This window comes from Choloepus didactylus, chromosome 27, assembly GCF_015220235.1.
Source record: "Choloepus didactylus isolate mChoDid1 chromosome 27, mChoDid1.pri, whole genome shotgun sequence".
Taxonomy (NCBI): Eukaryota; Metazoa; Chordata; class Mammalia; order Pilosa; family Megalonychidae; genus Choloepus; species Choloepus didactylus.
This window is the reverse complement of record NC_051333.1, coordinates 9,342,984-9,358,353: the sequence shown is the minus strand read 5'-3', so window position 1 is coordinate 9,358,353 and position 15,370 is coordinate 9,342,984. Positions and strand designations below refer to the sequence as shown.

The window sequence follows — 15,370 nt, the reverse complement described above, 5'->3', positions numbered from 1 at the left end:
CATTAAAAAAAAAAGTAGAAGACAGTATAGAAGGGAGGTAGGGAGAGCGAGAAGGGGGGAAGGGGTGAGAGGATGAAGGGAACCTCCCCCAAATGTCGGATCCAGGTGACCCGCCTTCCCTGACGGTCCCAGCTCACCCCCAATCCCTTCTCTGTCCTGGAGGTTGGGGGGGCCTCCAGCCACCATCTTCCAAAGACCCAGGCCTGGGATCTTGGTTTGGTTCTGAGCAGAGGTGAGCGCAGAAATGAGGCTTGGGGCCGGGAGGCTTTGGGTCCTTTGAGAGACCCTCGAAGGGGCACTCAGGCCCCCCATGTCTCAGCGGGCCCCAGGGAGGTAGGCGTTGAGGGGGGGGGCCTTCTGAGGTGGGCTCCTTAAGCCAGTGGCCAGGTGGAGACTGGAACCAGGTGTGAACCTGGTGGTCACCGTTCGGAGGCTGAAGTCTGTGGAGAAGGGAGGAGAGGGCAAGTCAGGAAGTGAGGAGGGGTCTGGCCCCACTACAGCCCCAAAGTGAGAGAGACCCAGACAGAATGAGGGAGGAGGCAGGGAGAGAGAGTGGAGCAGAGATGGTCGAGAGCCACAGAGAAGAGAAAGAGAGAGAGGAAGAGAGACGGACAAAGACAGAGATGGAAGGACGTACAGTAAGAGAAAGAGGGAGACCAAGAATCAGAAAGAAATGGCGGGGGGCCCAGGTGTCTGTCGACAGATGAATGGATAAACAAAATGTAATCTCTCCTTCCGATGGAATACTGTTTAGTCATAAAAAGGAATGAAGTTCTGATGCACATGATCACATGGTCAACCTTGAAAACATTATGCCAAATGAAAGAAGCTGATCTAAAAGGAAAAATATTCTATGATTCCACTTATATGAAACATCTGCAATAAGCAAATTCATAGAGACAGAAAGTAGATTAGAGGTTCCCAGGGGCTGGGGGGAGGAGAGAGTGGGCAGTTATTGGGTAAAGGGTTTCTGTTTGGGGTGATGGAAAAGTTTTGGTAATGGATAGTGGTGATGGTGGCACATCGTGAATGCAAGTAATGCCACTGAATTGCACATTTAAAAAATGCTTACAATGGCAAGCTTTATGTTATATATACATCACCATACCAAAAAAAAATTTAATGGGGGAGGGAGAGAGACAGACCACAGATGAAGAAAGAGACAAGATGACAATCAAGACAAAGAAAGAGAGAAAGACAGAAAGAGAGGGATAGAGGAAAAGGTATCAAGGGAGAGAATCAGAGATGAAAATTTGGAAATAGAGAAAAAATGAGGCATAAAGAGAGAGACCAAAACAGAAGGAAGAGGAGAGGAGAGGCAGAAAAAGGAAGAGAGAGATGGGGGTGAGAAAAGAGCCCACCAGGGGAAGTGGGGAAGTGGCTGAGCCCAGGCAGGTCACAGAGCTGAGCCCCGCCCCCCCCATTTACCTGTCAATCCTGGACCAGCCATGCGCCCCTCCTCCTCCTTCCCGGGCTCAGGCCCCTGCCCCTCCCTCCATCCCTAAGCCTTGCCCCAGGTCTAGTCTCCTGTCTCCCAGGCCTTTCTGCTGGCCCCACATTCATTACTCAGCCACCCCAACCTGTTCTGTCTCAGCCCAGCCCATCCTCCCTCCCTCCCGTGTGTGTGTGTGTGTGTGTGTGTGTGTGTGTGTGTGTGTGTGTGTGTGTAAGGAGGGGTGTTTCAGGGTCATGTGATTTCTAAGTGCTCTGGGCCTTTGCATATGCTGTTTCCGCTGCTGGACACTCCTCTCCTGCCTTACTCCTCCCATCCTCTTGGTCTCAGCTCCAAAGTCCCCTCTTCCAGGCAGCCCTCCCTGAAGCCTTTATTCTAGATCAGATGCCCCCTCCTCTGGGCAGCCCTTCTTGAGCCCTCACTGGGTCAGATGCTCCCTCTAGGTGCCCTCATCCCCAGGATCCCCTGTCCCAGCCATAGCTGCTCTGGGTCATCACTGTCTGGGTCTGTCCCCCCATTGGTCTGACCCCCTCCCCACTGGACTGTGACTCCATGAGGGCAAGGCTAAGATGGTAGTGGTCACTATTGTGTCCCCAACACAGGGCTAGGCACTGAGATGCTCAGAGAACATGTGTAGAATGGATTAATGAATAGCTGCTAAACTAAGGAGTTTGGTCTTTGTCCAAAAGGCACTGGGGAGCTACAGAGTTATAATCAGGGAAGTGTCAAGTCCAAGCTGTGTTTTAGAAACTCCAGGCTGCCTCTCAACCCTGGGCTTTTGCACATGCTCTTTGCTCTGCCTATCTGAGCTGTGTGAACCTATACAACCTATTCTTTCTGAGCCTCAGTTTTCTCATCCATAAAATGAAAAGAATAATAGTTTCTCCCTCTTAGGGTTTTTGGGATGACTAAATGAGATGCTTTGAAGTGCTGCCACAGTACCAGACCAGAGGAAAATCTCAAAACCTGTGAGATTAAAAGAATGCACCCCACCACCCTATCCCCTTCTTCTACCTAGTGGACTCCTATTCATCCTTCAATGCCCCTACTTAGAGGTCACTTTCTCTAGGAAGTCTTCCCTGATGCCCCAGAGAGCTGATGCCTCCCTCCTCTGGGTGAACTGTGCTTTATTGTTTCAACTGTTGCACTGGATTGCCACTAATTTCCACTTCCCCACAAGGATAGAAACTTCTCAAGGGCATGGCCTGGAATGGAACATGTTTGGAGGATAGATGGATGGATGAGTAGGTGGGTGAGTGAATGCATGGGTAAGTGGGTGGATGGGTGGGTGGGTGGATTGGTGTGGAGGTGGGTGGGGGGGTAGATGTATGCATGATGAGTGGTGAGTATGTGAGTGATTGATGGATGAGTGGATAAGTGGATAGATGGAAGGATGGATGAATGGAAAGATGGAAGAGTGGTGATGGGTGGATGAATGAATAAAGCCTTGGAGAACCCTCTGTTCAGGGACCCAGGCTGACCCTGCTCTGTGTTCCCAAAGGGGGGCCCACTATTGGAATCTGGAGGCCTTAGGAAGGTTTGAGAGCTGCTGTAACCCCCAAGCCAATGTCCTGCAGATGTTGGACACTCACACTTCTCCTGAATCCAGCCTCTATAGATAATGCCAGTCTCCTTCTAAGTTCAAACTCATCCCCATCGATCCTGGAAGACAAAAGAGGAGGGTGTAGTGGTTCTGAACCAGACATTCTATATGTCTTCAAGTCCCTCCCATCCCTTCCTTCACCTCGTGGTTCTCATAATAGACTGAGTCCTCTTTTAAGGGGGTGCTGGTCCTTTAAGGAAGGGTGGAGCTTTTGAGTGTGGTGGGCGGGACCTGGGAGCTGTGAACTACTCTACTGTACTAAGGGAAAGGAGACCAGGGAATTGCATTTGCAGCTTCCGCTCACCTGTAATGCAAATGAGGTACTGTATTATTTATGAACTTAATCCCATCTCAGAAGGCTTCTTCATCTAGAGGAGGGCTGGGGCGTGGCTTATCCGAGGGGGCGGGGCCTTACCTGGCGGCCTGGCAGCCATATGCGACTGAGTCTCTGTATAGCCCCCCAAGGGCTGGCCCTCTGGGCTGAAGGCTGCACCTTGCCCTGTGAAGGGGGTGGAGGGGTACAGGCTGAGCCCCAGCATGCCCGGGTTCTGGCTTTGACACTCCCCAGGAGCCCCAGGCACCCCCCCTCCCACCTGCTCCCCGCACCTGTGCGGTTGGATTGATCAATCATCGGCTGCACGATGCGTCTCCGGGCGTTAATGAACCTGGGAGGGGGTCATGGGAATGGAGGGAGGTGTCGAGAGAGTGGAAAAGAGTCAGAGATGAAACACAGAGACAGACAGAGCCAGGACAGGAGGACGGAGGCAGGGGAGGCCGAGAAGGCGCGAGGGGAGGAGGCTGCGAGGGGCGCCGCGCCTCCGTCAGCACCGCGGACAGCGCCCGGCCTCCTGCGCCTCCCGGCCCGGGGACCCACCCAGCCCTGCCCACCGCTCACCAGTTGTTGACTTGCAGGATGGTGAGCCCCGTGTCCTGAGCCAACTGCTTCTTCTGCTCTTCCGAGGGGTACGGGTGCTGCGGCCACCAGCAAAGGTCACCCCGCCTGCCTGCCCGCCTACCACCTGGTCCCCCAGGGACGCAAACCCAGCTGGGGCAGGCACTGGGACAGCAGCCTGCCGGCGCTTCCCTGGCCTCCCCGGGGCCCAAGGGAGGCCCAGCAGCGCCCAGCTTCTGGCAATTTCGCAATTCAGCCCCCACCTCTTGCAGCAATTGGAGGCCTATTGGCCAGGCTGGGCAGGGCTCCGCGGCCCAGGGGAGGGGGCAACGCTCTGGCCCTCTCTGGGTCTTCCGTCAGGGTCTTCCGTCAGGGTCTCTGGTTCTTTCTTCCTCTGGCTCGCTCTCTCAGACAATCTCTCCCCGTGTTTGTTTGGCTTTCTCTCTGTTTCTGTGCCTCTGTCTTGTTCTGATTCTGTGCCCTTTCCCAGCCACCCACCCGCCCCCCTGCTTCTCTCTGACTCTTTCCTTGGATTTCACTGTCTCTATTTTTCAGTCTCTTTCCATGGGGCAGGGTGGGGCAGCGGTTAAGACCACACTGCCTGTGTTTGAATCCACTCTGGCTGTGTGACCTTGGGCAAGCCCCCTGACCTCTCTGGGCCTCAGTCTTCTCATATGCAAAGTGGAGATGCTGGTAGCCCCTGCCCCACACGTTGTGGGGGGCTGGTGGGTTCAACACCCTTGGCCACACCTGACCCACGGAAGCTCTCAGTGATATCTGCTCTTATGGGTCCCCGTTCTCCCTTGGAATTTCCCCTCCGCCCCAGCCTCCCATTGCTGGATCTCTCTTGGGGACTCGGTACCCATGTGGCCATCGCTTTCCAGCTCCCCCGTGCTCACCCCACAGCCCGGGGCCGCAGGGCTCTCACCGAGAGGTGCTGGAACAGCCAGGCCCTCATGATGTTGGTGGCCACCTTGGGGAAGATGCCCCTCTTCTTGTTCCGCCGCCGCTCCTGGTCCAACTCCTCGTCCTCCCCCCCAGAACTGGGAGAGGCCACACTGGTGTCCAGCCCATCTCCTGAAGGGGACAGGCAGGCTGGGTGTGTGGACAGTGTGGGGTGGGGGGCCAGAGCAACCCAGAACTGCCACCCAAGACTCTGCCCCACACCCAAGCCATCTTTGCCCCTCTGGATGTCCTACTTGAAGTCTAACTTCCATCTTCAGACTAACTCCCACAGTGCCCCTGTGACTCTTGAGCCTCTCACCTTGGTCGCTGGAGTTGTCCCCACTCTGGGAGGCCAGGCCCCCACTGGATGGACCTGGGGTCCCCAAATATATGGAAGTGCTGTCCTCGTGGTCTCTAATCCATGAATTATTCTGGAAGACAAGAGGTGGGAGTCAGTGCCCACAGCCCCGTGGTTAAGGTGATGGGGTCTGGACTCGGGACTCCAATGTGTGAGCCCATCCCTGCTGTGTGTGCCTGGCTGTGTGACCTTGGGCAAGTCACTTCACCACTCTGTGATTTGGTTTCCCCAACTGCAAAATAAAGGACAAGAACAGTCTCCCTCTTACAGAGAGCGGGAAGGATTCAATGAGTTGATTTACGTAGAGGCACACCGCAGTTGTTCGATGAGGATGAGCCCCTGTGGGTCCACAGAACTTCCCCTGAAATCTTGGGGCCAGGTGTCCTCCAGAATTCCAAAATTTTCACATTTTAGACAGTAAATTGAGGCATACACCTGTATTTCATAACACCCCCAGCAGGATCGTTATCAAATCTATGAACATTTCGGCAGCAAAACTGATGAACATTGAACTAAGTGGAATTAATAAAGGCTATAAACAGCCTTACATTAGTTCACCGGTTTTGCTGCCAACTGAGTTTGCTTTAAACTTATGGGGAGAAATAAACTTCCAGTTTTCAGAAGTTTGTGGTGCTCAGAATTGCAGATAAGGGATTCTGGGGTTGTATTTTCTTTAGTCAGAAGACCCAGACACAGTTCAGGGAACTTGACAATGCTGCTTGACTTGGCTGCTTCATCGTTTGGCTTAAGGTTCGATCGGGACAGGCGGGGAGGTTGAGGGATTTGTTCCGAGGTGGCCTCTGTCAGGTTGCTGCAGATCGTCTGCGTCCTATGAAGGCTTCAGCTGCTGTCAAGCAGCCTCTCCATCCAGTCCCCTTCTCAGGATCTGCTACCCACCCCTTCTCCTCCCCCTCCAGAACTAGCCAGGGGAACAGCCCCTGGCTCCACCTTGGCTGAACCTCAGGGTCCCGCCCCTGCCCCTGTGGATTCTCCTAAGCCCCACCCACAGTTTTGTAAACAGTCCCCCCTCCAATCTCCCAGGGCTGCCACTGACAGATACCTGCTAAGCGCCAGCTGGAGACACCCCGCCTCAGCGGTGTTTCCTCCAGGCACTGGGAGTCTGTGTGTAATTGTGCTTTTGAGTGCATTTGTGATGCATTGCGTGTAACTGCAGAGTTACTTTGGACCAAAGACTTGGGACATGGCCTGGAGCTCTTAGGGCGCCAGATCCAAATGCACACTCTAGGCGAGTGTGTGCGAGTGTGTTCCTGAAGCTGCCGTGAGATTGCTGCGTAGTACACAGCTAACCATGGCCCAGCTGAGAGGGCGTGCGCCCAGGCCTCGGCGGGGCTGCCTGAGGCCCCTGAGAAGACACAGTTGTCCCGGAGAAGCTGTGGCTATGGGATGGTCCTTACGCGGGTGTACGTGAAACATGCAGCTGTATTTCGGTGTGGTTGTGTCAATATCTGCAATTGCACGTGGCTGCATTGGCACTGATGATTGCAAGGCTGCTTTATTGCTAGAGTGTGAGGGCTTTGTTGTCCGGTTTGCAGGGGCCATAGGTGTGGTTAGAACAATTCCCGTGTATGTGGGTATATGACACAGTGACCAGAGATGAGTGGGTTTGGCTCTTGGGCAATTGTCGTGGGAGTGCATCCGAGGCTTGTGAACATACCTGAGGACGGCTGTGCCTCCAAGCAAGCTGTCACAGGTTGCCATGGGCCCAGGGCTCTCTCTGAGCACGTGCACATGGCGGATTGTTGGGTAGAGAGATCCCTGTGGCTGCTTTGCCGGTGTGACTGAGCCTGCTGTTGTGGGGTGACTGTGCATCTACACCTGACTGGGTGAGGGTGTCGTGTACTTGCTGGCAGTTGTTGGAATATGACTTGGTGTCCACGTCCACAGTCCTGCAGCCGAGAGGGTGTGCCGTGCGAGAGTGTCATGTGACTGCGTGGCTGTGCTGCAGCTGTAGTTTCAGCCTGGCCGTATCTGACAAGATGCCATATCATTGCTGAGAATGTGGGTATTTTGTGACATTTTCCCACATCCTTGCCACTCTCCCTGTGTGTAGCTCTGGTAGGTCAGGATGTGCAATGGCTGTCATGTGTTTGCCGTGTGGGTGCCCTGAGCCCAGGAAACCATGGTTTGACCAGGTTCTGAGACTGTGTCACTCTATCTTGCCGCTTAGCCGGGTCTGATTTTGTGTGTGTGTATTCCCCAGCCTGGGAGTCTGCTTCCAAGTCTGCATGGCCGAATCTGGGGCCGTGGAGCCATTGAGCGGCTGCAGACCACGTGCTGTAGTTGGACTGTAGGGAAGTGCAACTGTAACTGAGTCCTCGGGGCTACAGCTGGGTCTGTGCAGTCGGATCTAAGTCTGTGCGTCTGTGTCCGATCTGTGGGGCTGTCACCGAGTGCGTGCAGCTGTGTCTGGGACTCACGCACTGCTGGGATGTGAGTGTGTGCTGCTGTCCGCCTGTCTCGGAGTGTGACTGGGCAGGAGCCTGTGTCCTGTCTCTACCTGTGGCTGGCTGAGTGGATGTAACCGGGTCTAAGGGGGCAGGATCTGCAGCTGGGTGGCTGGGATATGTGTGCCCGGGTTAACCCTGCTGGGTCTGCAAGTGTGTGCCTGTTATGTGGACAGGGGCCGTGTGTGTGTGCACATGCTGGAGCTGAGCTGGGTCCCAGCACTCCCATAGCTAAATTTGCATGGCCACAGCTGGGAGCCACGCGGCTCTATCTTCATGCGTGTGGACATCCTATGCTGGAAGAAAGTGTGAGTGTGTAAGCATTCATGCGTGCAGCTGGCCGTATGATCTGGGTGCGTATGTGTGTTTTTCTATGTATGTGGTGCTGCTACAGTCCTGTGTTAGAAGACGCCTGTAACCAAGTCTGTGTCACTGTGCCAGTACCTTCTGGCTGGATGTGGGACTCTGTAGTTGCAGCCAAGTCTGTGTGGCTGGATCTGCAGCTGGGTGGCTGTCATGTGGTTGGGAAATGAGTGTGTGTGTTTGTGTGTCTGGGAAGGACCAATACTGGGCTGAGTCAGTGTGGCTGTGTGTGAACCTGTGCAGCTCTCTGGGGCTGCATGGAAGTAGCTGAGTCCACGGGTGAGGCCTGCAGCTGTTGGTGTGTGTGTGTGTGTGTGTGTGTGTGCGTGTGCGTGTGAGCTGTAGCCCAGCTCTATCTGTGTCTGTGTTGCTGTGGCCCGGGTGGAGGGTGGCTCTGTGCGTGGACGGGCCCTGAGGTCAGGTCGTGTCCCGCTGCGGCGGTGTCTGAGTCTGGCCTCGGGTGCAGGGCGAGGCCCCGTGTCCCACCCGGGGCCCACCTGGTCGGGGAGGCTGGGGCAGGATGCCGGGAAGTCCTCGAGGTCCTCCCTGCAGCTGCCATCGCGGTCCTCAATGACCAGGTCGATGGGCATCTTTCCCTTGAGGCAGGTGATGTAGCGGTGACAGAAGTTGTCGCACAGGTCGTGGACCTGGGGGGGCACCGGGGTACTGGGGGGGGCCACCCGGGGGCCAGGGCCGGGGAGGGCAGGGGTGGGGGTGGCACTCGGCTCCACTCCAGTGGGAGGGAGCCCGAAGGGGGGTGGAGGGGGCGGGAGGGGAGGGGAGGGGCAGAGCAGGGCGGGCGGGGAAATGAGACGCACTTACCTTCTCCAGCTCCAGCAGGTGGAACCGGAGCACTTGAATGGCCTGTATCATCTGAAAAGGTAGAGGGAGGGGAGGGAGGGACAGAGAAACAGAAAGAGAGAGCGTGCGATAAAGAGAGAGAGAGAGAGCAGTGAGCGAGATGAAGATGGAGCAACAGGGACGGAGGACAGGGCAGAGATCAGAGATGGAGACTCGGCACGAAGGAAAGGGAGGGTGTTCGATTGTGAGGGAGAAGCCAAAGGGCAGGGGGGTACGAGAGACAGCCCATGACAAATAAACCCCATCACTTGCCTTCTCCCCTCTGCTCCATTTCCCACCCTGCCCCTGCAAACTACATTTCCCAGAGCCCTTTGCCAGTGGATCTGACCAACAGGAAGCCTCACTGGAGCTGGGACGGCAAGAGGAAGGGAGAAGCCAGAGTATTTCTCCCACCCCACCTTGCTCTCTGTCTTTCTGTCTTGCCTCTTTCTCTCTCTACCAACCCCCCACCCCAGTAGCATCCATGTTTCCTCCCAGGCTCAGGTAACCCCACACCTTCCCGGGGGCCCTCCAGCCTCAGGGCTCGTGGGGGGCAGCAGCGGCGTCCTGCCAAGCTGTTGTCTGGCTCCCCAGCCCCACAACACTGCAGCTCGCCCTGCACTGTCTTTTGTAGGCTCTGCTCCCCTGATGACAGAACAGCTAGTCCGTCCTGAGCCCCGACTCGGCACCAGGCCCTCATCTAGAACACTTCACTTGCATTAACTCGTTCAACCTCATAATAGCCCTGCAAGAAAGGAATGACTATTAGGTCCACTTTGCAGACGAGGAAACTGAGGCACAGGGAGGTGGAGCTACTTCCCTGGTTCACGGAGCTAGCAAGCGGCAGAGCTGGGCTTCAAACTCGGGTCATGGGGTCCACGTTCTCACACTCTAGGCTAGCTTGCATTGCAAATGGGCAGTAATGATCCCTTCCTAGAGTGTGAGAACGTGGACCAGGTGATCTCCTCCCCCAACTAACCCCAGGGCTATGGAGGGTGGGACAGGGCCCCCCCCCCGCAGAGGAGGGGGTGCTGGGGAGGGCGCGGGTCTCACCAGGTTGTCCAGCTCGGGGTTGGAGGAGAAGAGGGGCCTCTCGGAGCGGACCTGGGAGAGAAGAGAGAGGCCAGGGAGGGCACATCCAGCCCCGTCTGCCCTCCGCCCTGGCTCTTCCGGGTGGGGGGTGCGCGCTCACCTGCTTGGCGAAGGCAGCGATGTCCTCGGTGAAGGAATCGGAAGAGCAGACGTCACCGCCCGGGGGGCTGCCCGGCCTGGTCCCGGCCCCGTCCCGGGGTGAGCACGTGGCTAACTCACATTTCTCAAAGACCAGGGCCAGCAGGGGAAACAGGGGGTGTCTGGGGGGTAGGAAAGGAGAGGGTTAATGGAGGGGGTGCAAGAGACCCAGAGAGAAGTACAGACCAGACAGACGGACAGAGACAGAGTCAAGAAAAGCCAGAGGCCAGCAGCCGGAGACCCCGGGGAGACCCCTGCCCTGTCCCCCTCACCCGTAGATCTCATCCTTCTCCCTCTTCAGGCCGTCGCTGTCCAGGCCCTGGGGTGCGGGCTGGGGGTGCCGGTGGGGGCCGTAGGGCCCCGGGGCTCTGGGTGCCAAGGGCAGGGCCTCGGAGAAGCCAGCCAGGGCTGCAGCGCCGTCCGCCGGGTAATGGGACAGCTCCTCGCACTGGGGGGAGGCGAAAGGGAGAGAGCCCCGGGCAGGGGTCAGCAACCCCCACCCCAGACCCAGGCATCCCGCTAAGGAACCTCCCTACCCTGGGACCGGGAGGCCGGGCCCCTGTTGTCCCGGCCCATGCCCCCCCCCACCCAGCTGGCACCCACAACACCCCAGGGAGTCATCTGGGTGGCTGTGAGGGCCCGTCCTCCACTTGTGTCCCTGGACTGTAAAAAATGCCCCGTGAGAGATGCCCGATGAGTGGCCGGAAAGACCCAGAGGAGAGAGACTGACCGAGGTGTGGAAACTGAGTCTCAGGGTGGGGAGTCAGGCTGTGGGTGCAGCGGGGGCGAGGAGGGGAGGAAGGGGGGAGAGATGTGGGAGAAGAGAGGCAGGGAGAGAGATGTAAAGAGAGAGACAGAAGGGAGGAGACAGAGAGAGAGGGAGGGAGAGAGAGAGGAGCTAGACAGAGATGCAAAAGAACAGGGTAGAAGAGAGAGAGAGAAGATATGGAAGAGAGAAGCAATGTAACACAGAGGAGACAGAAGGAGAGATGGGGACAGAGAGATCCAGGAGAGAAAGAAAAAGGGGGAAGAGAAGTAGTGAGATTTCGCGGCGGACACCTTCCGTGGACCCAGCGCTTGCTTTGTACACACACGTAGGCACACATGGTCTCCCCCCTTTCAATTGCTTTTAGTTGGTCAAATATGCACGTCAAAGTGTGTCTTAACTTCACTTGCTTCCGCACACCATGTGAATCCACCAGGCACATCAGCACACACACACACCATGCACACACACGCACGTCAGTGACTCCCACCCTCCCACACACTTTGGTGTACACTCCCCCCCCACCACCACCCCAGCAACATGCAGGCTTAGAGCACCACCTGCCATTCAGCAAGGAATGAATGAATGAAACATTTGGCACAGGGATTAACACATGAAGGAAACAGCACATGAGAGAACATGACATTTAGTACATGAATGAATGAATGAATGAATGAATGAGACATTTGGCATCAGAAAGAATGAAGGATGGAATGAGAACTTTGGCCTATGAACGAACGAATGAGACCTTGAGCACAGTTCCTGGCACCCGTTCGAGAAGCACTTGTTGAATGAGCGAGTGACCCCCAGAAACACAGGGTGCACATGGTCGCCCCGAAGAGAAACAAGCCCCGGGCGAGACCCACCTCTACTCGCCTGGGGCAAATCCTTTCCTGGGGGGTGAGGAAACCGAGGCTCAGAGGCAGACGCAGGACGGTGGGCCCCCAGCCCCGCCTCGCCCACCCCGCACCTCACCCTGGGCTCGGCCTGTGAGCCAGTGTCTGTCTTTCCCTCCTCCACTCCTCTCCGCCTAACTTCTCCGAGCCCGCAGCTGAGGCATCTGCCCAGCCCTGCGCTCGCTCGCCCGGGAGCCGGGGTCCTCACCTCCTGTGACGTCCGTGCTCCCCTCTCCCGCCCCGCTCCTGTCTCCTCGCTCTCCCATCCCGAGACCGTGAGAGGAGGCTTTGGCCCAGCCCGGTGGCACCCCAACCCCCCACTCCCCCAGCCCCGAGCCCACCCCCAACCTGGAGGGGAACTTGGGACAAAAGTTGATGGGGAGGGGGTAGGATGGGAGAGGGCAGAAAAGGAAGGGGACAGCGGGATGGGGGGTAGGGATAAAGGGTCTGAGGTGGGGCAGCAGACAGAGAGGGAGAGATGGAGGGACGGAGAGCGGGACAGAGCAAGGGACAGGGAGGGGGGACGGAGGGGCAGAGACAGGGACGGAGCGTGAGGAGGTGGGGAGTGCAAATGGGCTGAGGGGGGCCAGGGAGATGAGGGATGGGGGGTTGCCGAGACGGGCGGGGTCCCCAGGGTCTCCGGCCTCAGACCTACCCTCCGGGCCATGAGCCGACGCCGGCGGCAGCTCCCGGGTGCTTCCGGAGCCTGGCCGGGGGGTGGGCAGGGGGCTGGGGGGCCCGACCCCCCACCCCACCCCGCCGTCAGTGGCAGGCGCCGGGCGGCGGGCGGGCTGCGAGCATGGACCCCCAGCGCCCTGCCCCCGCGGGGGTCACAGCGAGGGGCTCATCCCAGCGAGGGAAGGGGTGCGGGGGCGGAGGAGGGTCGCCCGAGGCCACACACCCCCCTCCGGGGCCCCCCGTCCCTCCCCGGGTATCCTGGGAGAATCGAACCAGCCGGAGACAGACAGACGGAGAGCCGGGGGGACAGAGGAGGCGAGGGGAGGGGCCCGGCCGGGCCGGCGGGGGGCTGAGCCTGGGGGGGGCGCGGGTGCGGGGGCTCCCCAGGCCGGGTGCGGGGTCCCGGCGTCGGGGGAGCCGGAGGGATGCGGGCGGCCCGGCCTCTCCCCGCTCCCGCTGCTCCGGGTCTCTCCCTCTCTCTGTGGTCACATCCGGAAGTTCCACATCAGAGATGCTTAACCCGCTGTCCGCCGGCGGCCGGGGCCGCGGGGAGGGGGCGGGAGCGCCGGAGCCCCCTCCCCACCCGCCCCGCCCCCGCCTCCCCTGGGGGCTCGCGGCGCCCTCCCGGCCGCTTTTGTATCTGAACCGGAGTCTTGTGTCCCTGGGTCCCCCCTCCCCCTCCTCCTCCTCCTCCTCCCTCCCCCTCCTCCTCCTCCCTCCCCCTCCTCCTCCTCCCCCTCCTCCTCCTCCTCCTCCCTCCCCCTCCCCGTCTCGCTCCCCCCCCCGCCCCCGCTCCGGGTCTTCTCTGCCTCTCCCTCCCTCGGCCGCCACAGGTCCCTGACTCTCCCGTTTTCCTTCTCTCTTTCCACCCTCCCTTCCTCCCCGGTTCTTGCTCTTTCCGTGTCTTCAACACTCTCTCTCTGGACGTGCCTTTCTCTTTGTCTCTCTCTGTCACTGTCACTCACTCTCCCTGTCTCTCTCTCTCTCTTTTTCTCCTTCACTCTGTCTCCCCTTCTCTCCCCTCTCCCCACCCTCCTCCTTTGGTTGGGGTCTCCCCCCGCCCCCCACAGGCCTTCTTATCAGCACCCCCCCAACTGTGAGACAGAATCTGAGGAGCCAGGAAGAAGCAGGCGGGAACCCACATTTTAGTTTATCTTCTTGCTCTGGTCCCCCACCCCCACCCCGGGGAAATGAGGACACTGATGCCCCTGGGTTGCGGCCATCTCTGTTAGCAGGAGCGACTGTGTGTGCTGTTTGCATCTCTGAATATGACGAGCAGTGTGGATGTGTGTGTGTGTGTCTGTCTGTGTGTATCTCTCTGTCCCTCTGCCCACTTTGACCTTCCTTTTAAAAGGTTCTTAGCCTGAAGCCCCCCCTCCCCCGCCTGCTCTCAGGGAGTCTATGGGGTCTCCAAAATTGAGGGTGGAGTTATGTGCCTGGTTTTGTGTACGTGGGGAGAAGGTCCACAGCCTTTATCCAGCTCCTGGAGGGGCCTGGGACCCAGACAAGTGTTGAAACTGAGGAGCTAAGTGAGATAAAGAAAAAGATTCATGGCCACAAAAATTTATTGAGCACCTACTATGTACCAGACTGTGTTCCAGTGATACAGCAGGGAACCAGAGAACTTACTGCCTGCATGGGGCGGGGGGGGAGTGAGAGAGAGAGGAAATAGTGAAGCAAATAAAGAAATGTGTAGGTAAAAATAATGCATGGAGGTGGCAAGTGCCCGGGAGACAAAGCAGACCGCTCAGGACAAGCGCTCAGAGGAGTGACATCTGAGCAGAGACATGCAGGAGGAGAGGGAGTGAGCCACATGGGGATCTGGGGGAAGAGTGTTCCAGGCAGGGGGAAGAGCAGGTGCAAAGGCCCTGAGGCAGAACATGTGGGGTGTGTTCCAGCTGGAGAAGAGACCAGCGGGGGATGGGGAGGAGGGTGCAGGGGAGGCACCAGGGCTCGCTTTTTCCACATCAGGGGTCTTCATGCCCTGGTGTCCTTCAGCTCCTGAGGGGGTGGACAACTGGATGTTAGGAACCTGTAAACCTCCTAAAATTGCATGGCCCCATTATGGACTTGGCGCTTCTGTGCACTTCCCCAGGGAGATGGGCCATCGTTTTCATCCTGTCCTAACAAAGGGCCGCTTGACCCCAGAAAAAGTTACAAACCATTGTTCCAGAGGGACCGCGCCAATGAGACGGGGACCCCGAGAGAAGGGACAGGCTCAGGGGTGGGGAGACAGAGACAGAGACAGGGAGTTGGACGGAGTGTGCCCACCCCTGCTGGGCTCTCTAAGGATCTATTAGGGCATCTGGGCTGAGTCGGGGCCCCCATGCTGGGGATCACTCAGGGTGAGTGTTTCCTGAGATCTCACGTGCAGCTGGCTGTTCCTTCGGGAGACACTGGCCCTTTAAGGGAGGCTGGGGTGGGGTGGGTGTCTGGAGAGGCTTTAATCACTTAATCACTGCCACCTCCCCTCTCCCCAGATAGATGTTTTGGAGCAGAAAATTAATTTAAATCACTTTTTAATTAAAGATGCAAAGCTTTTCTGTCTGTCCCCTGCCCTCAGCCGAGCTTCAGGGTGGGGGACCCTGGGGTGGGAGCTCCCAGCCTCACTTTGCCTCTTGGGGGAGTGTGCCGAGGCTCCCCGTCCGGAAACACAGGCTGCAGCCTTATCTGACAGTTCCACTTGGTGGAGGGGCGGGGGGGGGGGAGTGGGCAGAGGGATGGGGGTCCTGGGGGGACTGTGCCTTAACTGGGGTAGGGATGGGGGACTCTGGTGAAGGGGATGTAGCTCAGAGAAAGAAAAACAGAAAGTGGCGGAGAGCCATGGGGAGAACAAGGAGAGGGAGGGGGGCAGAAATAGATGGGGGGAGGGGGCTAAAGA

At 57.9% G+C, this 15,370-nt stretch overlaps 1 protein-coding gene across 3 annotated transcripts; it reads right to left on the bottom strand.

Moving 5' to 3' along the window:
• MEIS3 (Meis homeobox 3) lies at positions 1–12,762 on the bottom strand. Of its 3 annotated transcripts, none has more exons than XR_005214409.1 (13): positions 12,467–12,762; positions 10,422–10,597; positions 10,112–10,271; positions 9,973–10,023; positions 8,902–8,952; positions 8,577–8,726; positions 5,213–5,324; positions 4,877–5,025; positions 3,952–4,028; positions 3,663–3,721; positions 3,472–3,581; positions 3,046–3,115; positions 1–440 (listed from the first exon to the last, which is right to left on the bottom strand). XR_005214409.1 is itself a non-coding variant. In XM_037820343.1 (13 exons), the coding sequence occupies exons 1-12, from the start codon at positions 12,476–12,478 to the stop codon at positions 3,066–3,068; spliced, it is 1,080 nt and encodes a 359-aa protein (XP_037676271.1). In that variant the 5' UTR covers positions 12,479–12,751; the 3' UTR covers positions 1–440; positions 3,046–3,065. The 3 variants fall into 3 exon arrangements, 2 of the variants coding, with proteins under 2 accessions (XP_037676271.1, XP_037676270.1); XM_037820343.1 differs by having other exon boundaries at positions 3,472–3,555; positions 8,577–8,675; positions 12,467–12,751; XM_037820342.1 differs by having other exon boundaries at positions 3,472–3,555; positions 12,467–12,749.
• Positions 12,763–15,370: the final 2,608 nt, after the last annotated feature.

Coding starts and splice junctions, on each gene's coding strand:
- MEIS3 (XM_037820342.1), bottom strand. Junction 8,727..8,901: donor ACCTGCTGGAGCTGGAGAAG/GTAAGTGCGTCT, acceptor GTGCCCCCCCAG/GTCCACGACCTGTGCGACAA. Junction 5,026..5,212: donor GGACAACTCCAGCGACCAAG/GTGAGAGGCTCA, acceptor TGTCCCCTTCAG/GAGATGGGCTGGACACCAGT.